This window comes from Schistocerca serialis, chromosome 4 (genome assembly GCF_023864345.2).
Source record: "Schistocerca serialis cubense isolate TAMUIC-IGC-003099 chromosome 4, iqSchSeri2.2, whole genome shotgun sequence".
In the NCBI taxonomy this organism is placed as follows: Eukaryota; Metazoa; Arthropoda; class Insecta; order Orthoptera; family Acrididae; genus Schistocerca; species Schistocerca serialis.
This window is the reverse complement of record NC_064641.1, coordinates 222,197,755-222,224,503: the sequence shown is the minus strand read 5'-3', so window position 1 is coordinate 222,224,503 and position 26,749 is coordinate 222,197,755. Positions and strand designations below refer to the sequence as shown.

The window sequence follows — 26,749 nt, the reverse complement described above, 5'->3', positions numbered from 1 at the left end:
TGAAGGCGAAGCAAATACTCCAGAGCTCGAACGAAGAACAACTGCCAACAAGAGTAACTTAGAAGTAGATATCCTCGGTGTGGCGAAGCAGCTTAAAACGCTTAAGAAAGGCATATTGTATGCCAGTCAGATTCAGATACCAGTCAATCGGATTCAGAGTACGCTGATACAATTGCTCCATATTTTGTAATCATATACCTTCCCCTCGCTCGTAGAAACATCGGTACGCAAAGACTGGAAAGTTCCAAAAGTCGCACCAATACCTGAGAAAGAAAACAGAACTAATCTGCTGAATTTCAGGCCCACAACACTAACGGCGATTTGCAGTAGGGTTTTAGAACATATTCTGTGTTCGAACGTAATGAATTATCGCTAAGAAAATGGTTTGTTGACTAATAGTTAGCACGGATTCAGGAAAAATCGTTCTTGTGAAACACAGCTAGCTCTGTATTCTCATGAAGTAATGAAATAAAATGATCCTATGGCATCGATGGCCGGAACGCCCCGTGCGAGTAAGTTCGGCTGCTGAGTTGCAAGTCTTATTTCAAGTGACGCCACATTGGGCAAATTGCGCGTCGGTGGTGATGAAATTATGATGAGGACTACACAACACCCAGAGCACGAGTGGAGAAAATCTCGAACTTGGCTGGGCATCGAACCCGGGCCCACTGCATTGTACGCAAACATGTTACCACTCTGTTAAAGAGGCGGGCCATGAAGTAATGAGTGCTATCGACAGTGGGCGTCAAATTGATCCCTATTTTCAGATTTCGTGAAGGTTTTTGACACCGTTCCTCACAAGCTACTTCTAATCAGACTGCGTGCCTATGGAGTATCGTCTCAGTTGTGTGACTGGACTCGTGACTTCCTGTCAGAAAGGTCACAGTTCGTAATAATTAACGGAAAGCCATTGAGTAAGACAGACGTAATATTTGGCGTTCCCCAAGGAAGTGTCATAGACCCTCTGTTGTTCCGGATCTACATAAACGATTTAGGAGACAATGTGAGCAGTCCTCTTAGATTGTTTTCTACAGCTACGCCTACATCTACGTGATCCCTCTGCTATTCACAATAAAGTGCCTGACAGAGGGTTCAGTGAACCACCTTTAAGCTGTCTCTCTACAGTTCCACTCTCGAACGGCGCGCGGGAAAAACGAGCACTTATATTTTCTGTGCGAGCCCAGATTTCTCTTATTTTATCGTGATGATCATTTCTCTCCATGTAGGTGTGTGCCAACAAAATGTTTTCGCAATCAGAGGGGAAAACTGTTGATTGAAATTTCATGAGAAGATCCCACTCCAATTCACGTATCATGTCTGTGACACTATCTCCCCTATTTCACGATAATACAAAGTGAGATGCTCTTCTTTGTACTTTTTCGATGTCATCCGTCAGTCCCATCTGATGCGGATCCCACGCCGCACAGCAATACTCCAGATTAGGGCGGACAAGCGTGGTGTAAGAAGTATCGTTAGTAGACCTGTTGCACCTTTTAAGTGTTCTGCCAATGGATCACAGTCTTTGGTTTGCTCTACCCACAACATTATCTATGTGATCGTTCCATTTTAGGTTATCTGTAGTTGTAATCCCTAAGTATTTAGCTGAATTTACAGTCTTCAGATTTGTGTGACTTACCGCGTAATAGAAATCGATTTTCAGATGATGTCATTTACCGTCTTGTAAAGTCATCAGGTGTTCAAAACGAATTGCAAAATGATTTAGACAAGGTATATTTATGGTGGAAAAGTGTCAATTGACTCTAAATCATGAAAGTTGTGAAGTCATCGACGTGAGCACTAGAAAGAATCAGCTAAATTTCTGTTACACAGTGAAGCATATAAATTTAAAGTTTGTAAAGTCAGTTATACACGTAGGGATTACAATTACCAGCAACTTCAATTGGAACGATCACATCGATTATGTTGTAGGGAAAGAAAACCAAAGAGTGCGATTTATTGGCAGAACACTTAGAAAATGTAACAGGTCTACTAAACACTACGCTTGTCCGCCATCTTTTGGAGTACTGCTGTGCGGTTTGGGATTCGCATCAAATAGGACTGACGAAGGACACGGAAAGTGTTCAAAGAAGGGCAGTTTGTTTAGTGTTATTGCGAAATAGGGGAGAGTGTACCACGGATATGGTTCAAATGGCTCTGAGCACTATGGGACTCGACTTCTGAGGTCATTAGTCCCCTAGAACTTAGAACTAGTTAAACCTAACTAACCTAAGGACATCACACACATCCATGCTCGAGGCAGGATTCGAACCTGGGACCGTAGCGGTCTCGCGGTTCCAGACTGCAGCGCCTAGAACCGCACGGCCACTTCGGCCGGCGCCACGGATATGATACGCAAATTAGGGTGGGAACCATTAAAACAAAGGCGATTTTCTTTGCGGCAGGATCTTCTTGTGAAATTTCAATCAACAACTTTCTCCTTTGATTGCGAAAATATTTTGTTGACTCCCACCTACATAGGGAGGAATGATCTTCACAATAAAATAACAGAAATCAGAGCTCGCGCGCAGAGATTTAAGTGTTCGTGTTGCCCTCGCGCTGTTCGAGAGTGGAACGGTAAAGAAGTAGCTTAAAGGTGGTTCCATGAACTCTCTGCCAGGCACGTAATTGTGAATTGCAGAGTGAGCATGTAGATACAGATGTAGATGTACACGTACAATAAACTACCAAGGCAGATCAGCAGAATAACAGATATACAATACAGAACTGACTGACCGTTACCCGACTATTGTTAATTTTGTTGTTGCACTCGCCATACAGATGTGGTGTTGTTGTGGTCTTGTGTCCTGAGACTGGTTCGATGCAGCTCTCCATGCTACTCTATCCTGTGCAAGCTTCTTCATCTCCCAGTACCTACTGCAGCCTACATCCTTCTGAATCTGCTTAGTGTACTCATCTCTTGGTCTCCCTCTACGATTTTTACCCTCCACGCTGCCCTCCAGTACTAAATTTGTGATCCCTTGATGCCTCAGAACATGTCCTACCAACCGATCCCTTCTTCTAGTCAAGTTGTGCCACAAACTCCTCTTCTCCCCAATTCTATTCAATACCTCCTCATTACTTATGCGATCTACCCATCTAATCTTCAGCATTCTTCTGTAGCACCACATTTCGAAAGCTTCTATTCTCTTCTTCTCCAAACTACTTATCGTCCACGTTTCACTTCCATACATGGCTACACTCCATACAAACACTTTCAGAGACGATTTCCTGACACTTAAATCAATACTCGATGTTAACAAATTTCTCTTCTTCAGAAACGATTTCCTTGCCATTGCCAGTCTATATTTTATATCCTCTCTACTTCGACCATCATCAGTTATTTTGCATCCCAAATAGCAAAACTCCTTTACTACTTTAAGTGTCTCATTTCCTAATCTAATTCCCTCAGCATCACCCGACTTAATTCGACTACATCCCATTATCCTTGTGTTGCTTTTGTTGATGTTCATCCTATACCCTCCTTTCAAGACACTGTCCATTCCGTTCAACTGCTCTTCCAAGTCCTTTGCTGTTTCTGACAGAATTACAATGTCATCGGCGAACCTCAAAGTTTTTATTTCTTCTCCATGGATTTTAATACCTACTCCGAATTTTTCTTTCGGTTCCTTTACTGCTTGCTCAATATACAGATTGAATAACATCGGGGAGAGGCTACAACCCTGTCTCACTCCCTTCCCAACCACTGCTTCCCTTTCATGTCCCTCGACTTTTATAACTGCCATCTGGTTTCTGTACAAATTGTAAATAGCCTTTCGTTCCCTGTATTTTACCCCTGCCACCTTCAGAATTTGAAAGAGAGTATTCCAGTCAGTCAAAAGCTTTCTCTAAGTCTACAAATGCTAGAAACGTAGGTTTGCCTTTCCTTAATCTAGCTTCTAAGGTAAGTCGTAAGGTCAATATTGCCTCACGTGTTCCAACATTTCTACGGAATCCAAACTGATCTTCCCCGAGGTCGGCTTCTACCAGTTTTTCCATTCGTCTGTAAAGAATTCGCGTTAGTATTTTGCAGCTGTGACTTATTAAACTGATAGTTCGGTAATTTTCACATCTGTTAACACCTGCTTTCTTTGGAGATGCAGAAAATACTCATAAGCCGGGACAGCCTGAAACTATACGAACACAAAATTAAAAACACACTTCTTACTTGTTCGAGGTGATGGGTGAAAGCTAATGAGAACGGCTGGCAGATGCTGCGCGAGGCGCTGGGGGCGGTGCGCGTGGTGGTGAGCGACTGCGCGCAGCCGCTGGTGGGGGCGCAGCTGTCTGCAGAGCTGCGGCGCGCGCACGCCGCCGTGGCCGAGGCGCTGGGGTCGCGGCCGCTAGTCTTCGGGCTGGCGCTCGCCACGCCCACCTTCAGCTACGCCGCCTGCGCCGCCCTGGGCGCCCACCTCTTCACCAACGGGCTCGTCTCCTACGAAGACGTCTTCCGGTCAGTCACTGCAATCCACCCTACCACTAGTATCCTAATAAGCCTTCCGTCGTACGCGGAACATGTTCTTTTCTCACACATCTGGAGAGCGAAAAATCTCCTCTACAGAAGACCAACGGGGATTCCGTAAAGCCGTCGGCACACGGACCGTGCTGTCGAACGTTGAGCGTTGAGAGTGCTGAGTTTCTGACGTAATTACGTGGAATAGCACGTTCGGGAGTCTTTCCGAACGTGCAGAGCAACATCTAGCATGTCAGATATTCTGAGCGTGCGTCTGAGCGTTGACCAATGAGATGGCACAACGCCAACTACGTCACATGTACGCCATCTGCCTTCAACACAAAGTTGTGAGGCGCCTAATTGGCATTCATTTCAAGCCTACACGTATATATGCCGTTTCTGAGCACCAGCAAAGTTGAGAATCACTGGAAAACCCCTTGTTAACTGTGTGATCCGTCACAATAAAATAATGAGAAACATCATATCCGTGGCAAAAGAATTATTGGCTCAAATGGCTCTGAGCACTATGCGATTTAACTTCCGAGGTCATCAGTCGCCCAAAACAATTATTGTAACTTGCGTATTTGAAGGCAGCAATAGACTGAGGATGCATCCAAAACGCATTGTTCTTGGTACAATTTGTTATAATTAGATTTAAGTTAGTAACATAGTTACGATTACAGCTTTCAACAAGTGCTAAGATTGGTAAGATCCTAGGACTGACCGTTAGCTTTAAAACGTTTGGTTAGCTTGGTGAGTAGCGTTACTGAACTGTGGTAATTTTATATTTGGGCGGTGGTTCGCGACTCGCCAGCACGTAAATTTTTTTCCTAACATGGGCGTTTTTATTAGGTTCTGTCCCTCTATTATTAGTTTAATATAAGTATATAATATAATATTTGATGTTATGTAAATAATAGTTCACCTTTTTTTGAGGGGCGACTTTGTTCGATTGGCTTCATCTGCAGGACAGCTTGCGCTACTTGTATAAAGATATTTTGCTCCTTTTTCTTTTACGCTTCGTAATTCACATGTTGCAAAGATTCTGTTACTGGATAGGAACAGTGATCAAGTAAGACTGACCTCAGAGTTTTACTAAAATGTGGAAATGATGAAATAATGTTTATCTTATGTGGAGAAGTATTCCAAATTTGTATCGCACTGTTTGTAATGGCACTTTTATAAGCCTGTGTCCTTACAGATTGCACATGGTACTTTCCTTTTTGTGGGCAATGGAGGAAATGTGCGTTTTAATAGAGCTAACGTGGGAATTTTACCCGCACCCGTTGAGTAAACAGTGTGATTTACGAACTAGAAACTTCCCGCAACTGCTGCCGGAGTGCGTTGCGATCGCGCGTACCACGTTGGGGCCCACGTACCGTATGCACAAGTCGTATCGTTTCTGAGCGTTCAGCAGCACGTTGAACTTAGCACTCTCAACGTTGACGTTCGACAGCACGGTCCGTGTGCCGACGGCTTTAGCGTGCTAAGTTCAACGTGCTGCTGAACGCTTATAAAAGTGCCATTACAAACAGTGCGATACAAATTTGGAATACTTCTCCACATAAGATAAACATTATTTCATCATTTCCACATTTTAGTAAAACTCTGAGGTCAGTCTTACTTGATCACTGTTCCTATCCAGTAACAGAATCTTTGCAACATGTGAATTACGAAGCGTAAAAGGAAAAGGATGCAAAATATCTTTATACAAGTAGCGCAAGCTGTCCTCTAGATTAAGCCAATCGAACAAGTCACCCCTCAAAAAATGTTAACATAACATCAAATATTATAGTATATACTTATATTAAACTAATAATAAAGTATCAGAACCTAATAAAAACGCGAAAGTTTGGAAAAAAATTTTGAAGTGTCAAGACGCGAACCACTGCCCCCAACAAACAACTTCATTCGGGACAGTGACGCTAATCACTTCTCTAAACCAACATCGTACCTTCTACATATAATAAAATTGTGTTGCCCGTTGCTGAAAACCTTAATCGTAGATATGTTACTAATTTAAATTTAATTATAACAAATTGTACCAAGGACAATGCGTTTTGGGTGGATCTTCAGTGTGTCGCTGCCTTCAAATAGTCTACTCTCATAATACGCAAGTTACAATAATTCTTCTGTCACGAATATGATGTTTTGTATTATTTTATTGGAACGAATCACACAGTTAACAACGGGTTTTGCAGTGATTCTCTATTTGCTGGTGCTCAGAAACAGCATATATACGTATAGGCTTGAAATGAATGCCAATATGGCGCCTCACAACTCTTTACTGAAGGGAGACAGCGTGCATGTCACGTAGGTGGCGTTGTGCCATCTCATTGGTCAACGCTCAGACACACGCTCAGAATATCTAACAGGCTAGATATTGCTCTATGACGTCAGAAACTCGGCACGCTCTACGCTCAACGTTCGGATGCACGGTCCGTGTGCAGACGGCTTAACGAACGACCTTTAGAAACACTCCCCGTTTCAGTTTGTCTGTGAAATCCAGAGCACCTTGGAGAAAGCCGCTCGAGTTGAGGCCTTGTTCCTTGACTCGGCATTCCATTCATTCAGACACTGCAGTTTCATGGACAAAGGATGAAGCCACTAAGTATCCTGGGTTCAGAACTCTCTAAGACACAGAACACAATATGTTATTCTTAACGGGACGAAATCGAAAAATTTAAAGGTATTTCCTGAAGTACCCCAAAGGCGTGTTATAAGGTTAGTAAATACACTACCGGAAAAAAATTAGTACAACTGGACAGACGACGTTTATCTTGATCCGATGACGACTGCATGTGCCATCTGGGCTATACAGGTTGTACGTAAAGTCCGGGAACACTTTCAATTATTTATTGCACAAGAACTAAAGATTGTATAGATGTTATACATATTGCATTTTGAAGAGCAACTCTGAAAATTTTTTTTACAAACGTTCGATATGCGAACCATGAGTGACCCGGCAGACGTCAATAAGGTAATCGAATTCTTGCCATACCCGTCCCAGCATGGCATCATCAAAGTCGCTTCCCATGTTACAGTGTTACTTACAATCCGTCTTGATTGCAAAAATGTTTATTCATATGACCGGTTTCTGTTCCTCTAGAACCATCTTCAGATCTGCAATTTCGGCTAGAGGAGTAACCCGTCCATGTGACGTCAATGTGATGCTGCATGTGAAGGTTGCTGTGTGTGGACGGGTTACTCCTGTAACCGAAATTGCAGATCTGAATATGGTTCTAGAGGAATCGAAACCGGTCATGTAATAAACATTTTTGCAATCAAGACGGATTATAAGTAACATTGTATAACCAGTTATTGCGGTATCCCATCATATATTATGTCTATTTTTGCAATGCTTCCCGTGTTCTCTCCCGGAGCGGTGGTACATACACCAGATCTTTAATGTGTCGTTGTTGGTGGCTTCTTGCCGTACTTGGTTCTAAACATTCGTTGAACAGCTCTAGCGCACTTGTTTTTGTTGAACTCCCAACACAGAAAGCTCGCTCCGTACCTGAACTCGCCATGTTTGCGACTAGCGCTGACTATCGGCAAATTATCAAACTACGCTGTGGCAGTATACATGAAAATAAACTTTCAGCGTTTCTCTTCAAAATGACATATGTAAGATATCTGTACAATGTTTGGTGCTTGTGCAATACATAATTGAAAGTGTTCCCGGACTTCATGTACACCGTGTATCAGATGTAATGCTAATGGTTTCAACGTAGATAGGGTAGTGGCATAGCTACCAGAGCGCCATCTGTGTCTACCCTTTAATAGGGAATGCTCACAGCCAGAAGGCTGAGTGTGGTGCAGACGTGTGCAGCAAGCAGGCAACCGTGCCACAGACACGCAGTCCTGCTTCCTGCAGCCAAACGGGCGAGTTTGAAAGGAGGCCTTCCGAGTGGTGGGTTGGTCCTTTCAGAGACTTGGCGCACAAGTTGGACGTGCTGCGTCAGTTGTGCAATGATGCCGGTACCAGAAGCAACGTGAACATTCTCACACCCTTAGACGGTGATCTGGACGCCCACGCTTCACAGACGGCCGCTAGGACCATTGCTTTCGTCGCCTGCTTCAGCAACTTGATTTTACCCTCCCTACGACTTTTCGAGTGGGTGAGAGCCTGACGCCACTTTGGCTCCAGGCTCAGGTTCGCGTTCACCTTGAACTCAGCTCGCTCCCAAAGGAGAGGACCGCGGATTCGATATACCGCTCGGGGTTTGTCGAACTTCATTCGAGGCTCGCTAATAACGTCTTTATTTACACAGATGGCTGGCTCCAAGACCACTGCTGGCGTCGGATGTGCCTTTGCCACGCCTGGGTTCGATTTCCGGCGGGGTCAGGGATTTTCTCTGCCTCATGATGGCTGGGTGTTGTGTGATGTCCTTAGGTTAGTTAGGTTTAAGTAGTTCTAAGTTCTAGGGGACTGATGACCATAGATGTTAAGTCCCATAGTGCTCAGAGCCATTTGAACCATTTTTGCCTTTGCCGTTGGGGATGATACCTTTCAATACCGGCTCCTTGACCAGTGTTCAAGCTTTACAGCTGAGCTCTTTGCTCTCTATCAGGCTGTTAAGTATATCTGTCTCCATCGTCATTCTCCCTATGCCATCTGCTCTGATTCTTTGAGCGCCATTCAGAGTCTCCGTGACCCATATTCGGACCACCGTCTCGTGCAACGAATTCAACGGTCCCTTCAGTCGCTAGCTGATACTGGCGCTCATGTCCTTTTTTTTTTTTGGATTCCTGGCCACGTTGGTGTGCCTGGGAACGAAGCTGCTGTGCTGCGGCTAAGGCTGCTGTCCTCCTGCCTCGGACAGCTTCCTTTTCTGTCCCATCAACTGATGTTAGTGGGGTTCCTTGTCAGCGCGTTTCATCATGGTGGCATGAGGCTTGGTCCTCTCTCCATGAAAATAAGCTTAGGGCCATGAAACCGATCCCGACGGCTTGGACAACCTCCTCACGCGCTTCCCGGCGAGAGGAGGTCATTTTGGCCACGTTGCGGATTGGGCATTGCCGATTTAGCCGTCACTACCTGTTATCCGGTGACCCCGCCCCACAGTGCCCCTGTGGTCATCCATTGACGGTACGCCATGTTTTATTGTCCTGTTTCCGGTTTATTCACTCTCGTGTTGTCCTGTGTCTGCCGTCTACCTCACAGTAACTTTTAGCTGATGACGCTCGAGCAGCTGCTCGTGTCTTTATTTTTATTACACTGACGGACTTGTCCAAAAAGATCTAACTCTTTTATTTTGTTTATCTGCATCTTTGTAAATACTTTCTGATTTGCCCCCATGCGTTTTTCTACGCTGTTAGTGCACTAACGTTTGTGACTGGGCGCTAATGACCTTCGTAGTAGAGCGCCCTAAACAAAAAACAAAAAAATCGCATTGTTAGAACAGCAGTGGCAGATCGTGCAGCTACCACAGCACAGATAGGACGGCCTTTGGGTCTGGACATGTCAACACGAACCTTTGCGAGCCGGTTATTAGCACTGGAACATCGGGCAAACACACCTCTAGCCCGTCTTCGACTAACGCCACAACATCGACGTACGTGACTCGACTCGTGCCTTCAGAAAATCACTCGGAAAATGGAATGGCGCACCGCAGTCTTCAACGATGAAAGCAGATTCTGCCTGAACCCAAATAATGGGCGTATTGGGGGGCGTTTTCGCATACGACGTCGGCATGGTGAGCACTGTCCCGTAGAGTGCATTCGTCCAATGCCTGATGGTCTAGGGTGCAATAAGCTACAACTCTCGTTCACCTTTCGTGTTTCTGAACGGGACGCTAAACATCACTCGGTACATACAGAATCTTGTTAGATCCGTTCTTTTGGTGTTTTTGCAACAGGGAAGTGATGTGTTATTCCACACTGCCCGTGAAACTCAACGTGCTCTGCGAGACGTGCACCGACTTCCCTGGCCAGCATGATCTCCGGACTTGTCACCAATGGAGCACATGTGGGAGGAGAAATGACTCGTGCGACTGGTCAACCAACAACTCCTTACAGAAATACGATAATACATCGAACAGGCGTGGCATAACGTATGCCAGGACAGTATTCACTATCTGTACGACCAACAGGATGCCAGAGTCAGCACCGGCATTGCCGCCCGTGGATGCTACGCCACGTACTGATATGGGTGTTCCAGCATGGGTCGAAACCTGGTACCTCAGAACCGCTTGTGCTATTCATCTGTAAATGTAATCATTTCATCTATTCCATTTGTACTGCTGCAACAATAAATCTTGAATAAATTGGAAACCTGTTTTTTTCCGGCAGCGTATAAAAACAAGGCAGTAAACATAAATGATCTAGTGTATAACTTCGAAAGCCCCATGAGACTTCTTCCAAACTATGCTACTGTCTGCAGAACGTAGTAAAATACAGGAAAACTTGCGGAGACTTCATGACTGCCAAGAACCTAAGTAAATGTAACGTATTGTGCATAAGTGGGCGAAGAGATCCATTAGTGTTCGACTATGCCATTTCTAATATGTCACTGGAAACAGTACCAACTGTAATATACCTAGGAGCGAGGTGATGTGAAAAGAGCACATAAAAGTACTTGCAGGGAAATCGGAAGCAAGGCTAACAGTCTTTGGAAGAAATTAAAAGAAATGTAATACATCCGCGAAAAAAGTGGTTTACAAAAAATTTGTTCGACCGATTGCTGAGTATTGTTCAGAACTCTGCGACCTTTACAAATAGGATTACAGAAGAGAGAGAGTGTAGACTTACAACAGTATTCCGAGACGCTAACAATAAATTTCATCTGCAAATTAATGGTGGAGAAGAAATTGTGGAATCAGAACATCGGTGCATATGACACTGACGATTTAAACGAAGTTTTAAAACAGTCTGAAAAAGGGATTCACTACAAGCAATTATCAATACACTTAAATATGAAATAAAGACAACAAGTTTAATTATCAGCTTTAACCAGAAAGTATCAATAGGATGCCTAATTTCCCACTGGGTTTCATAAAAGGACAGGTTTTAAAGAAAGATCCCATTAAATTCTACAGACCCGACCAATCAGTGGATATACTCCGTGTCGGTACAATCCATGTAGAGTGTGACATTGCAACAAACTCTTCTCTCAACAACAGATTGATTAATACAATTTACGGATTCTTCCCACCAGTGGGAACAGGGTAAAAGGTCGTTGAGACACCTACCAATGCTATTTACTCCCAGTAACAGTTCAGGCTTTGGACTATCTGGAGCTGTGGACCAGGATAATCAGCCTGTCGATTTTCGCAGCGAGGAAATCAAAGTACGGCTACATCTAAAGTGGAACCACCAGAGACCAAGAAGCAGCGCCGGCGACCAACCTGCCAGGACCTGTTGGAGGTAGAATAGACGACCTTTAACTTGCTGGACCAGAAGAGTCAACAGCGAGTTTCCACCATATCAACACTACCAGTACAGACATGCACCGTGTGGTGTAGAGGCCCCAGCACAGATCTTCTGAGTCGCGGACTAGCTGGGTGTCTTCACTACACAAATCAGTGAGCGCGGTGGATAATAGCACCTCGTTGTACTGCTCCAACATTCTGCTCAGGTGCGCTGCAGGATCCCATGGAGCTGGGGGCATGCTTGTTCCAGATGCGAGAAGAAGAAGGTAAAGAAGTACCCAAGGTCATCAGTTTTGCTAGTCGCATATTATCACAAGCAGAAAGGTCTTACTATATGTCAAAACTGGAAAGTTTAGCTGTAATATGGACATTTAAAAAGTTTGAATATTTTTTGTGGAGCAAGAATACCAAATTTTACTGTGACCATCAGTCACTGTCATTTCTTTTAATATGTTAGCTATTGCACCGTACATTAGCTAGATCGTGTCCATATTTGCAAGAATTTAATTTCGAGATCATTTATATCAAATGAAGTCAGAATGTTATTGCAGAAGCCTTGTCTAGGTTAGCACAAGGTTTAGAGGATTTTGGTGAATTAACAGAGCAAGATCCAGAAACCGTTATTAATGCAAAGTACAACACAACAATCTGATTACCAAAAGTTTTGTAAGCTAATGAAAATTATACAACAGTAAGATCGCAGATGGGGTAAAGTCATGCAAAACCTTAAGCAACATTAATGTGGGAAGGTAAGTAAATGGTATCAGAAATACAAGGGCGTTTTGTTTCATTGGAAACATGAAAAATATGATCAATCGTATGTGTGTATTCCTGAAGATTATATCGACGAATTTATAAGGCACAAACGTGAAGTATGGGGACATTATGGAGTAGGCAAATGTACTGAAAAAGTTGCAACACTTTGTTATTTCCCAAATTTGAGAAGGCGAGTCCTACAGATATTAAGAAAACGTGCAATATGTCAAAAACCAAAACAGTCAAATTTGTCAAAATATGCTGAGCTACACCAGATACTCACAAAAAAACCCTCTAGATATAGTATCCCTGAACATGGCTGGTCCTTATCCAAGAAGTAGAAGAGGAGTAAGGTACGTAGTAGCACTATACGATATTTTCTTGAAACATATCAAAATATATGCCATTAAAAAAGCAACAGCCACAAATATCAGAAAAAGAACTGAGGGAGACTATTTGAGAAGAGTAGGTAAACCAAAGATACCACTAACTGATAGTGCTTCATATTACGTTGGGCCAAAGTGGAAACAGTATATGACCTCACAGGACATAAAGCACATATTAGTAAGCGTTTTTACCTAGAAGCAAGTCTAGTAGAACGAGTCTTTAAAGAATTTAACCGGTTTATTAGGACATATACCCCTCACAAACACACCCGAAGGGTAGAGTACGTAACTACTTTTATGCAAGTTGCCAATAACCTTCCACATTCTTCAACAAGTTTCACACCTAACGAATTGATGTTCCGGACAAAACTAATGAATGAGTGGGAGTCGCCCATACCAAAGGTACTCACTACTAAAATGACACTACAAGACAAAATCAAATAAGCCATGGCTACACTATAAAACAGGGCCGAATATACACTCCTGGAAATGGAAAAAAGAACGCATTGACACCGGTGTGTCAGACCCACCATACTTGCTCCGGACACTGCGAGAGGGCTGTACAAGCAATGATCACACGCACGGCACAGCGGACACACTAGGAACCGCGGTGCTGGCCGTCGAATGGCGCTAGCTGCGCAGCATTTGTGCACCGCCGCCGTCAGTGTCAGCCAGTTTGCCGTGGCATACGGAGCTCCATCGCAGTCTTTAACACTGGTAGCATGCCGCGACAGCGTGGACGTGAACCGTATGTGCAGTTGACGGACTTTGAGCGAGGACGTATAGTGGGCATGCGGGAGGCCGGGTGGACGTACCGCCGAATTGCTCAACACGTGGGGCGTGAGGTCTCCACAGTACATCGATGTTGTCGCCAGTGGTCGGCGGAAGGTGCACGTGCCCGTCGACCTGGGACCGGACCGCAGCGACGCACGGATGCACGCCAAGACCGTAGGATCCTACGCAGTGCCGTAGGGGACCGCACCGCCACTTCCCAGCAAATTAGGGACACTGTTGCTCCTGGGGTATCGGCGAGGACCATTCGCAACCGTCTCCATGAAGCTGGGCTACGGTCCCGCACACCGTTAGGCCGTCTTCCGCTCACGCCCCAACATCGTGCAGCCCGCCTCCAGTGGTGTCGCGACAGGCGTGAATGGAGGGACGAATGGAGACGTGTCGTCTTCAGCGATGAGAGTCGCTTCTGCCTTGGTGCCAATGATGGTCGTATGCGTGTTTGGCGCCGTGCAGGTGAGCGCCACAATCAGGACTGCATACGACCGAGGCACACAGGGCCAACACCCGGCATCATGGTGTGGGGAGCGATCTCCTACACTGGCCGTACACCACTGGTGATCGTCGAGGGGACACTGAATAGTGCACGGTACATCCAAACCGTCATCGAGCCCATCGTTCTACCATTCATAGACCGGCAAGGGAATTTGCTGTTCCAACAGGACAATGCACGTCCGCATGTATCCCATGCCACCCAACGTGCTCTAGAAGGTGTAAGTCAACTACCCTGGCCAGCAAGATCTCCGGATCTGTCCCCCATTGAGCATGTTTGGGACTGGATGAAGCGTCGTCTCACGCGGTCTGCACATCCAGCACGAACGCTGGTCCAACTGAGGCGCCAGGTGGAAATGGCATGGCAAGTCGTTCCACAGGACTACATCCAGCATCTCTACGATCGTCTCCATGGGAGAATAGCAGCCTGCATTGCTGCGAAAGGTGGATATACACTGTACTAGTGCCGACATTGTGCATGCTCTGTTGCCTGTGTCTATGTGCCTGTGGTTCTGTCAGTGTGATCATGTGATGTATCTGACTCCAGGAATGTGTCAATAAAGTTTCCCCTTCCTGAGACAATGCATTCACGGTGTTCTTATTTCAATTTCCAGGAGTGTAGAAAGAAACTGAAACAAGTTACACAATTTTTTGAAAGCAACGATTCTTCTTACTGACGCACCTTAAATCGACAAAATTTGGCAAACTGAATAAGAAGTGGCACTTACTCTATGCAGGACCATATATAATTTCCAAAATACCATACACTGGGACGTAAAGATGAGCCCATGAGAAAACAGGGAGAGACAAGGGTCTCCGCCCTCACAAAGATATAAAAGCTTTTATAGAATGATGAGGCTAGGTAGCATTTTTTCTTTCTATCACAAGATAATTGTACATAGTATACATCCACTACCGGCCATTAAAATTGCTACACCAAGAAGAAATGCATTTGATAAATAGGTATTCATTGGACAAATATATTATACTAGAACTGATATGTGATTACATTTTCACGCAATTTGGGTGCATAGATCCTGAAAAATTAGTACCCAGAACAACCACCTCTGACCGTAATAACGGTCTTGATACGCCTGGGCTTTGAGTCAAACAGAGCTTGGATGGCGTGTACAGGTACAGCTGCCCATGCACCTTCAACACGATACCACAGTTCATCAAGAGTAGTGACTGGCGTATTGTGACGAGCCAGTTGCTCGGCCACCATTGACCAGACGTTTTCAGTTGGTGAGAGATCTGGAGAATGTGCTGGCCAGGGCAGCAGTCGAGCATTTTCTGTATCCAGAAAGGCCCGTACAGGACCTGCAACATGCGATCGTGCATTATCCTGCTGAAATGTAGGGTTTCGCAGGGATCGAATGAAGGGTAGAGCCACGGGTCGTAACACGTCTGAAATGTAACGTCCACTGTCCAAAGTGTCGTCAATGCGAACAAGAAGTGACCGAGTCGTGTAACCAATGGCACCCCGTACCATCACGCCGGTTGATACGCCAGTATGGCGATGACGACTACACGCTTCCAATGTGCGTTCACCGCGATGACTTCAAAATTCGGATGCGACCATCATGATGCTGTAAACAGAACCTGGATTCATCCGAAAAAATGACGTTTTGCCATATGTGCACCCAGATTCGTCGTTGAGTACACCATCACAGGCGCTCCTGTCTGTGATGCAGCGTCAAGGGTAACCGCAGCCATGGTCTCCGAGCTGATAGTCCATGCTGCTGTAAACGTCGTCGAACTGTTTGTGCAGATGGTTGTTGTCTTGCAAACGACCCCATCTGTTGACTCAGGGATCGTGACGTGGCTGCACGATCCGTTACAGCCATGCAGATAAGATGCCTGTCATCTCCACTGCAAGTGATACGAGGCCATTGGGATCCAGCACGGCGTTCCGTATTACCCTCCTGAACCCACCGATTACATATTCTGCTAACAGTCACTGGATCTCGACCAACGCGAGCAGCAATGTCGCGATACGATAAACCGCAATCGCGATAGGCTACAATCCGACCTTTATCAAAGTCGGAAACGTGATGGTACTCATTTCTCCTGGTTACACGAGGCATCACAACAACGTTTCACCAGGCAACGCCGGTCAACTGCTGTTTGTGTATGAGAAATGGGTTGGAAACTTTCCACCGGCGCCAACCTTATGTGAATGCTCTGAACAGCTAAATCATTTGCATATCACAGCATCTTCTTCCTGCCGGTTAAATTTCTCGTCTGTAGCACGTCGTCTTCGTGGTGTAGCAATTTTAATGGCCAGTAGTGTGACCCTAAGTGTAATTTTTCTTCTAGAGTGTATTTTAGGATAAAGTAATGTGCATAGGCATAAGTAATTCTTTTGATTTGTACACGTAGCCATAAAATAACAGCAATGAGAAGTAATACACCGCTTCATACGAAGCGAAAGTATAAACAACATTAGCTTATGGCTCAACGCTGCGCTCAACAATACCCGCTGACGTCAGACAAGGAGAGGAGGCATTGACCTGTACGCATGTGCGACAGTGTGGCAGATGGCGCAACCAAATAGGAATGCCATATGTACAAGTACTTAACTTAAATACAAAGTAAATGGAAATACTAAGCAATCGCATCTATATCTAAGAACTAAGGAACCTGTTGATATATGTACGCAGAGATTTGATTAAATACTAAGCTATATACAACATATTTACAAGCAAAATGAAGCATTATGAAAAATATACGAGACGAGTAAGCTAAGGAGAAACGACAATATACCGTAGGAAATGTCAAATAATTTTCTTTGCAGGGTAAATAATCATAATTATTAACAGTATAAACGAATGTCTATGAATTTAAATAAAGTATGGAAATATATACGGACGGATGTAATGACTAAATGTATCTGTGGCAACGAGCTACGTAATGCAATTAGTTTTAAGTTAGTTTTAAGTTTTTTTTCTTTCAGCGACCAGTGTATCGTCACGGCGCAGAAAAAGGTAGAATTACGTCGAGAGTAGCAGGTTCCAAATGAAGAAACGGCTCGCACCTCGAGTAAACAAATTAGGTATAAGGATAATTATACAAAGGTCATAAGGCAAATGAAATATGCATCGTCGCAGCATATCTCCGTGACATTTATCAGTACCTATTCGCTGCAGAGTGCACATACACGTTTAAGCATGTGATTTTACAAAAACCAATAAATTTTTATCGTGTCACATGAAAGCTTGAATAATGACATTTCCAGGTATTCGAGAAAGATAAGTCTATGATGCTCAAAACTTCTTCATATTTCACACTAAGCTACACGTGAATTGAAGTACACAGCACAAATGCTTGGAGAAACAACATGATACTACGTGAACAGTTAGTCAGTACACATTATTTCCTTGAAATAAAAGTGCCTTGGCAACTAGTACATTACTGTACGAGTAACATTTCCTCATAAAACATTGAACCAGTAGATGATTATGCGGCGGCGCCAAGCATAGTTAGGCCAGCAATGCGTTATGTTTTAGTCCTATTTCCAATGTTTTTCTCCCTCCTCTACCTAAGGAAGAAATGAGCTCCCATAAGTAATAAAAGCCTATTTATAAAATGAAGTATAAATGTATCATATGCTGGTATTGTATGGTAATGTGTTATGTAATTAATTTGTATATGTAATGTGGACGAGGATAAGTTAAAACTAACAAACAAACTGTAGTAACAGAACCTAGTTAATGAAAATTTTATGACGTTTTAAAACTTAAGACACTTATGTTCTTTGTATAAGCGATGGATGGAATGTCAGCCACAGGTATAAGCTATCATGTTATATATATTGTTGTAACTCAATACTTGTATACATTTGCATTGGAAACCAAACTTCATGTGAAGAGATGAACTTCAAAGATAAGCAATTTGTACAATGTTTTGGACGGCTATATGTGTCTTTCAACAAGTGGATGGTCAAGTGTGGTGACATTAACATGCGTATGCAACGAAATAATTTCTGAGTGTCGTGACTCACAATTTTTGATACATTAATGAGTGAACTATAGTTGTTCGAGCCATTTTACTTGCTTCGTCGACGGATGCTGTTGGCCAGGGTCTCTCCACTGAAAACGCCAGATCGACGGGTAATAACGACGCCTGGGCCGTAAAAATGGAGATCGGCCACGGCGTCGGATTTTGAACAGTAAGCACACACCCACTGCACCCAGAATGAAGACAAACGCCACGGCAATTCTTTAATATGTGGTACTCAGGTGAAAGTGTGACACTCAGTGTGAAATCAACACCAAGAAAACGAGTGCATGCACATATGATGGTAGCAGCTAACATGTTTGACCAGTAGCGACTAGTTCTTAGCCGTCAAACCTACCAGTGCGCAAGCGCGGAACCCGGCAGCGTGGCCGAAGTAAATGGAACATTATTGTCAGCGCGCTAAATTCTATTATGTAATAATAATAATGTCGTGTGACTAGGGCCTTCCGTCGGGTAGACCGCTCGCCGGGTGCAAGTATTTCGATTTGACGCCACTTCGTCGACTTGCGCGTCGATGGGGATGAAGTGATGATGATTAGGACAACACAACACCCAGTCCATGAGCGGAGAAAATCTCCGACCCAGCCGGGAATCGAACCAGTATTATGTAATGGACAATGATGTTATGTATATAACCTTTTAACTTCTTGTAAAACTCTAACATACACAGGATAAGTCGACATATCCATTCCATTAACTAAAAGAGACGCCCACAAATAAAGGGCATCGACCCCTATCGGGAAATGTAAATAGGTATATGCAAAAAAAAAAAAAAAACAACATTGTACGTTTACATACCATGTCAATACGTATATAACTGCAAAGAAAAAAATTTAAAGTATATTACAATTGCATTATTAGAAATGCTGTGCTTGTACGATGTTTGGCTAATCGGACTTCCTCTCTTACATTTCAATAGCAGATGCAGGCAGCAGACTTCAAGGGAAAAAAAAATCCTTCTTGCTTGGTTCCACTTCACTTCAATAAAAAATATTGAATACTGATATCAAATCCTCTGTTACTTTGCAACATATATGATACAAAGTACTCGTAGTCCGTCATACTCCGATCCTCACTTCTTAACAGAACCTTCTACATACTGAGTGAGAAACAAAATCATGTACAAGGAAAAATGAAAGATTTTTTTTTTCATTTGTCTGTGCCTTACCGCACATTCATGATTAACGTCTCCGCCAACGTATATGACTGTGCGGTAAGGCAGAGACAAATGAAAAAAAAAATCTTTCATTTTTCCTTGTACATGATTTTGTTTCTCACTCAGTATGTAGAAGGTTCTGTTAAGAAGTGCGGATCGGAGTACGACGGGCTACGAGTACTTTGTATCATATATGTTGCGAAGTAACAGAAGATTTGTTATCAGTATTCAATATTTTTTATTGAAGTGAAGTGGAACCAAGTAAGAAGGATTTTTTTTTCCCTAGAAGTGTTGCCTGCATCTGCTATTGAAATGTAAGAGAGGAAGTCCGATTAGCCAAACATTGTACAAGCACAGCATTTCTAATAATGCAATTGTAATATACTTTAAATTTTTTTCTTTGCAGTCATATATGTATTATTAATATACGTATTATTATTATTTTTTATTATTGTAACACAGATGACAATGCATAATGTCAACAGCCCCATGGATTATTGTCTAAGATGACATGTTTCACCGTGCATGATCGTACGACCACAACACATTCCTTGAGCCAGGGAATGGGCTTGTTTGCAGTAAGATAAGAATCCAGACAGACAGTCTAAACACAATAACAGAGAGGGCTTGCTGACAATGGTACACCTAACAACACGGACATCTTTTCAGATGAATACAAGATCTGCATACAGCATCATAATGGACATATAGGTGTGTAGAGACTCTGAGGAGAATGAATGTTGCCAGATCATTCGTCACTGTCGTACAGGCTTAGCATCTGTAATGATGGTATGAGGAGTCACAACACGATCGCCTCTGGTTCAAACAGTTGTTATTACTGACAACATTCGTAACATTTCTGACATGCTAAGGTCGGTGTTTGTTCCCTGCCTTTTTTCAACAAGGTAACACAAGACTATGTGTTGCTTGTGCTTTCCTGACCTACATCAAAACAGTGGGTATTCGACTGGTTCAGATCTCTCACCCATCGAATACATCTGGGCATAGGCCGTCGAGAAACTGCTATGCCACCACTTGCCAGCTCCTACAATTGATGAATTCTGGCACAGAGATCAAGCACCATGTACTGAGGTGCCTATGTTTATTGTCAAATCTCATTTTGACTCGATATCGGGCTGGGTAGATCCATTAATGGTGCCAGATGTGGCAGCTCTGTGTACTAAATATCATACCCTTGAACACCCTAAAATAATCTACAGATTTAATTCATGTATTCTTCCTGCTATATTGTCTACTAATGATAAGTAAAATTTCGAAATTTTCTGCCCTTCCTAGTGATGCCGCTTTTATAGACAGCAGTGTATGTGAAGAGCTACGGTTCTTCTCGCCCACAGGGTGCTACAGTCGCTGATTTTGGGCACGGTGCTGGCATCGCAGTTGGCCGCCCTGGCGCCGAACGTGCTGCGTGGGGAGCTGGCCGCCGCTCGAGTGCTGAACCTGATCTCCAAGCGCTCTCTCGCCTACAACGTCAACGCCGAGTTCCACACCAAATGGGTCAGTACTTGCGGGCTCGCTGAAACGGGAAGAAACCCTAACACAGTGTACAACAAAAAGTACCCTCAGATACCCGGTTCAAGAGAATTCGCGAAATATAGACGTAGTTGTAGCTACTGTGGCTGAGGGATATTATAATATGGCAGGTTCATCCCACAAACAGCAGACGTCTTCTTTGATCTGTGACTTGACGACGTTGTACTGAGTGACATCATAACTGCGCTGACATAGATAGAATAGGGAACTTAAAATATTTATTTTGTTTGTACACTACTGGCCATTAATATTGCTATAACACGAAGATGACGTGCTACAGACGCGAAATTTAACCGACAGGAAGAAGATGCTGTGATATGCAAATGATTAGCTTTTCAGATCATTCACACAAGTTTGGCGCCGCTGGTGACACCTATAACGTGCTGACATGAGGAAAGTTTCCATCCGATTTCTCATACACAAACAGCATTTGACCGGCGTTGCCTGGTGAAACGTTGTTGTGATGCCTCGTGTAAGGAGGAGAAATGCGTACCATCACGTTTCCGACTTTGATAAAGGTCGGATTGTAGCCTATCGCGATTGCGGTTTATCGTATCGCCACATTGCTGCTCGCGTTGGTCGAGATCCAATGACTGTTAGCAGAATATGTAATCGGTGGGTTCAGGAGGGTAATACGGAACGCCGTTGGTTTGGTTGTTAGGGGGGAGAGACCAAACAGCGATGTCATCGGTCTCATCGGATTAGGGAAGGTTGGGAAAGGAAGTCGGCCATGCCCTGTCAAAGGAGCCATCCCGGCATTTGCCTGGAGCGATTTAGGGAAATCACGCAAAACCTAAATCAGGATGGCCGGAAGGCGGGATTGAACCGTCGTCCTCCCGAATGCGAGTCCAGTGTGCGGAACGCCGTGCTGGATCCCAACGGCCTCGTATCACTAGCAGTCGAGATGAAAGGTATCTTATCCGCATGGCTGTAACGGATCGTGCAGCCACGTCTCGATCACTGAGTCAACAGATAGGGACGTTTGCAACACAACAACCATCTGCACGAACAGTTCGACGACGTCTGCAGCAGCATGGACTATCAGCTCGGAGACCATGGCTGCAGTTACCCTTGACGCTGCATCACAGACAGGAGCGCCTGCGATGGTCTACTCAACGACGAACCTGGGTGAACGAATGGCAAAACGTCATTTTTTCGGATGAATCCAGGTTCTGTTTACAGCATCATGATGGTCGCATCCATGTTTGGCGACATCGCGGTGAACGTACATTGGAAGCATGTATTCGTCATCGCCATACTGGCGTATCACCTGGCGTGATGGTATGGGGTGCCATTGGTTACATGTCTCGGTCACCTCTTGTTTGCATCGACGGCACTTTGAACAGTGGACGTTACATTTCAGATGTGTTACGACCCGTGGCTCTACCCTTCATTCGATCCCTGCGAAACCCTACATTTCAGCAGGCTAATGCACGACCGCATGTTGCAGGTCCTGTACGGGCCTTTCTGGATACAGAAAATGCTCGACTGCTGCCCTGGCCAGCACATTCTCCAGATCTCTCACCAACTGAAAACGTCTGGTCAATGGTGGCCGAGCAACTGGCTCGTCACAATACGCCAGTCACTACTCTTGATGAACTGTGGTATCGTGTTGAAGGTGCATGGGCAGCTGTACCTGTACACGCCATCCAAGCTCTGTTTGACTCCAGGCGTATCAAGGCCGTTATTACAGTCAGAGATGGTTGTTATGGGTACTGATTTCTATGGATCTATGCACCTAAATTGCGTGAAAATTTAGTCACATGTCAGTTCTAGTATGATATATTTGTCCAATGAATACCCGTTTATCATCTGCGTTTCTTCTTGGTGTAGCAATTTCAATGGCCAGTAGTGTATATTGTTTTTACGAAATTAATCGTGGTGGCAGACAGATGTGTAGTGTAGTTCGAGTTTTATACTAGGATGAAAACGGCAGTTTGGCTGGTTGATGGTGAAGTTAATGAATTTGAATGCAAAGTCTTATTACGTGTAGTTGTGGTGCACTGACCGGTAACGAAGTTCAAGGTTTAGGTTAGGTTGAAAGGGGCAGTCTGGTTGTCACTTGTGAAATCCTGAGAGCAGCTACAACTCTTGTTTCAGGGCCTTTGTTACGAATACCAGATGCCGATTTAATAAATAAAATACAGGAAGGAAGATTAGGGGCTTAATATCCATCGGCGAGCAGTTCAGTAGAGAAAGAGCACACGCTCGGAATGATGAAGAATAGGGAAAGACCACAATCGTGTCGTTTTCAGAGGAATCATCCTTGCAGTTGAGTTATGCAATTTAGGGAAATCATGGATGGCTGGACAGGGATTTGAACTTCCACCCTGCACTATACGAGACCAATGTTTTAACGTAGCGCTGCCTCACTCAATATATTGTATTTCTATGAATGGTTTATTTTAGATGACATTAACCGTAAATACAGTATTTCCAATTATATACGGTATGTCCAGCTAAGTTTCTACCTTAACGTAACTTGTTGCATCTCATCTAATATTCTAAAACATTTGGTCTGCATTGCTGGTGGTTAATTAATTAATCCTTGAGTCTTTGGCAATTCTCATATAGATCAATGCACAAGGGGATGCAAAAACATGTACTTACGTTTGTAATCCCAAATTTTCGAATCTAAATGGTTTACAGTTACTCATCTCATACGGAAGTGTAGTCTAACTTTCAAATTTATCTAATATGGAAATGCATTACAGTGGCAGACATTTTAGTAACAACACTTGTTAGGGTGACGTAACTCTTGTAGATTGTACGACTGTATAGAAGTGATACTGGAAGTATGAGACCATCCACGAAGTACAACAGCTGCGACAGATAGAGTTTGGAGTTTGGCCACCAACGCATCGAGCATCTGCCCAGCATTCATGGTGAGTCTAAAGCCGAGGGAACTGTTAATGATGTGCAGGAGGCATGATCCGTCTACCCACAAACAGCTACATGCCAAAAGTCCAGTGCTGTTGTGTTGCAACATTTCATCCAACCACCGCAAAGACCAATGACCCAGGGAGCATGCGAAAGAGAGGTGAGCTAGTCTAGTGTAAGACGTTTTCTTGAAGGTGCAAAGTTAAACCTGTACATTCCTAGATCGCTGCATTCAAAGTATGAGAATACCTGAGTACTTCAAGTGGTTTCAGTAGGAGGGCAGTGGACATTTGGGATACAATTTGACTTTGAATGCAGTCATTGACCTTTGACTTTGACCTTGACCTTTAATGCACGAGGTCATCAATTACCTTGAGCATTTTATGTAATCAAACACATCGCTGGCTACCTTCTGTTTCTTTCTCCTCCCCTGTCCTCCAATCACTGCCAATTATTTTACCAACCATTAAAGCGAAACAGCCAGATATTATGTACACTACTTGGTGTCATTTTCTCACTTCTTATTATATCACACTTCTTAGTGAATTAGAGAGCTTTTAAGCTAGATCACACACACTCATTTAACTCTCCCAACCACAGAGAAGCATTTGACTGCTCATTACAAACGAAACAGCTTATCAATGTGACAGTTTGTGTCCCAGAGCCGCCTTCTTCTTTCCTGGCCATCCAAACACATTTCTTAACCCCTTATTAAACCGTGTCACCTCCATCGTCTTGGTCTCTGTACCCCAAATACGCCAGTCGGGAACTACATATACTCACATAAATTCACACATACACATATTTTATATCTCTCAGGTATGGACCAGTATCTCACCAATCATTAAAATGAAGCAGCCAGTCACAGCCCAATATTTCACTGACCAGTAAAACGAAACATCCGTCAGCATGTACCTATTTGTTCACTGAACCCCCCATTCAGCAACAAGTAAAGTTCTTTATTTGCAACTCACTTAGTGGAAGACACAATGGACCCTCAAATTTGGCATTTCCAGGTCTAAAAAATGTCTGTATTACGCATCAAAATATCTAAAGATATTGACTCTACTTGTGTAATTTACATGTTAAGATGTAGTTGATGCCTAAAACATGACTGTTAACTCTTTTTATCTCCATATTCGCAAAATATCTGCATTATGTATCAAAAATACGTAAGCTTCATCATCGACACAATGCTTGTGTCAAGTGCCACCAATAATATTTCCATACCTAAAATGTCTGTCAACTTTACGTAAAGATATTGGCAATACTGGTGTAATTTACAGTACTTCCATGTAGGAGGTATCCCCCGCTACTAACGATCATTTTATATGGGACTGATGCAGGCATCGTATAATTTCTGAACCGTGATGGGATGTGAACAGTGGACACTATACGTCTCCGGTAAGCTATATTGTGCTCGTATCAGGCAGAGCAAGTGTTTTACGGAAGTAGTATTTTTTCGATTTACTGTTCGATAACATAGTTTATCGTAGAGAAACCGGGAAGAAAGATGAATGTCAGGCGCTTGAATTATATTTCTCACAATGAAATATCAACAACGCTACATTCCATACGACTGACAGTACTTCCACGTCTAAAATGTCTATCGAAGTACACTTCACACTACTGACTAATTTACTCATTAAGCTGCACTTGGCAACAAGCAAACTGCGAGCATTGCACCATATTTGATGCAAGGCACAATGGAGCTCCCAAATTAAATGTTTCCATATCTAAATTAATCTTGTTCTATAACTTCACAAAACATATTTTAGCTAAAATAACGTGTCAGCGACTGGAAGAGTTTATTTATTGTGTAGCTTACAGGTTAAGATACACTTGACGTCTAAAGCATGACTGTAGACTCTCAAATTAACTGACACAATGCTATTTCCCCACCTAAATTGTCTGTATTATTGTTCTGTAACAGTACAAAACACACGTGGCTAAAATAACATGCTAAGCAGACAATGTGGTGACAGTTGACACTCCCTCTTATGCCTAAATGAGGCTATGTTACAAAAACGAACTTTAATCATTTACCCAAGCATCATTTGGGGGGGGGGGGGACAAAGAACATAATTAATCAGTAATAAATATAATTAACTTTAATAATTAACTTTATTGACTGACTAATATGGCTTTTTTTAAATTACTTTTGATTTCAGACGATCTGTTGTTTTGTTCCACTTACATGTTTATCTACCGCTTTTACACTTTCCTACACTTTAACACAACAAACTGTACTGAAAATGGTGTGTTTGCTTGAGATCTGTAATCCATTGTATCACTTAGACTGCATATTTTCATAATACGCAATTGTGACTTCGAAGGTGACCATATATGATATGCAAACACTGCTCAGTCAATACAGTGATGAACAAGGCTCCACACAGATTTCTAACTCAACAAAAATTTAGTTTTGCACTATAATAAAATTGTCTGTATTATTTACCCAATTACGTAAAGATTTCTTCTGTAACACTACTGAACATTTGTGGCATTACTGTTGTAACTTAACTGTTTTATAACAGTAAAAAATACACATGGCTCTCACATTGGCACTACTGATCTAACTTACACGTTGAGCTGCACTTGGCAATGAACAAAGTTTGAGCATTCTTCCACACATTAAAGAAATCAAAAATTGTTTGTATGATTTATCAAAATATGTAAGGTTTGTTTTATAAGATTCCAAAACACACATGACACTACTGTTCTAACTTAAATATTGAGGTACGCTTAGCAAGGACTGACTTAAGCTCTAACACAGTCGAAACTACAAGACATTTGACAAAATAGTGTGCTGAACAGCAGTTTTAACATCTGAATTTAATACACCTTTAAACAGTAGTTTCAATGTCTGACCTTAATGTTGTTGTTGTGGTCTTCA

At 43.2% G+C, this 26,749-nt stretch overlaps 1 protein-coding gene across 1 annotated transcript in view; it reads left to right on the top strand.

Annotated features, from left to right (window-relative positions):
- The first annotated feature begins 4,208 nt into the window (after nt 1-4,208).
- Nucleotides 4,209-26,749, top strand: part of LOC126474355 (multidrug resistance protein homolog 49-like) — a 130,982-nt gene continuing 108,441 nt past the window's right edge. Inside the window, exons 1-3 of the mRNA XM_050101822.1 lie at nt 4,209-4,268; nt 4,323-4,450; nt 20,778-20,937. Coding sequence (XP_049957779.1) covers nt 4,209-4,268; nt 4,323-4,450; nt 20,778-20,937 — 348 coding nt within the window. The remainder of the gene's footprint in view (nt 4,269-4,322; nt 4,451-20,777; nt 20,938-26,749) is intronic.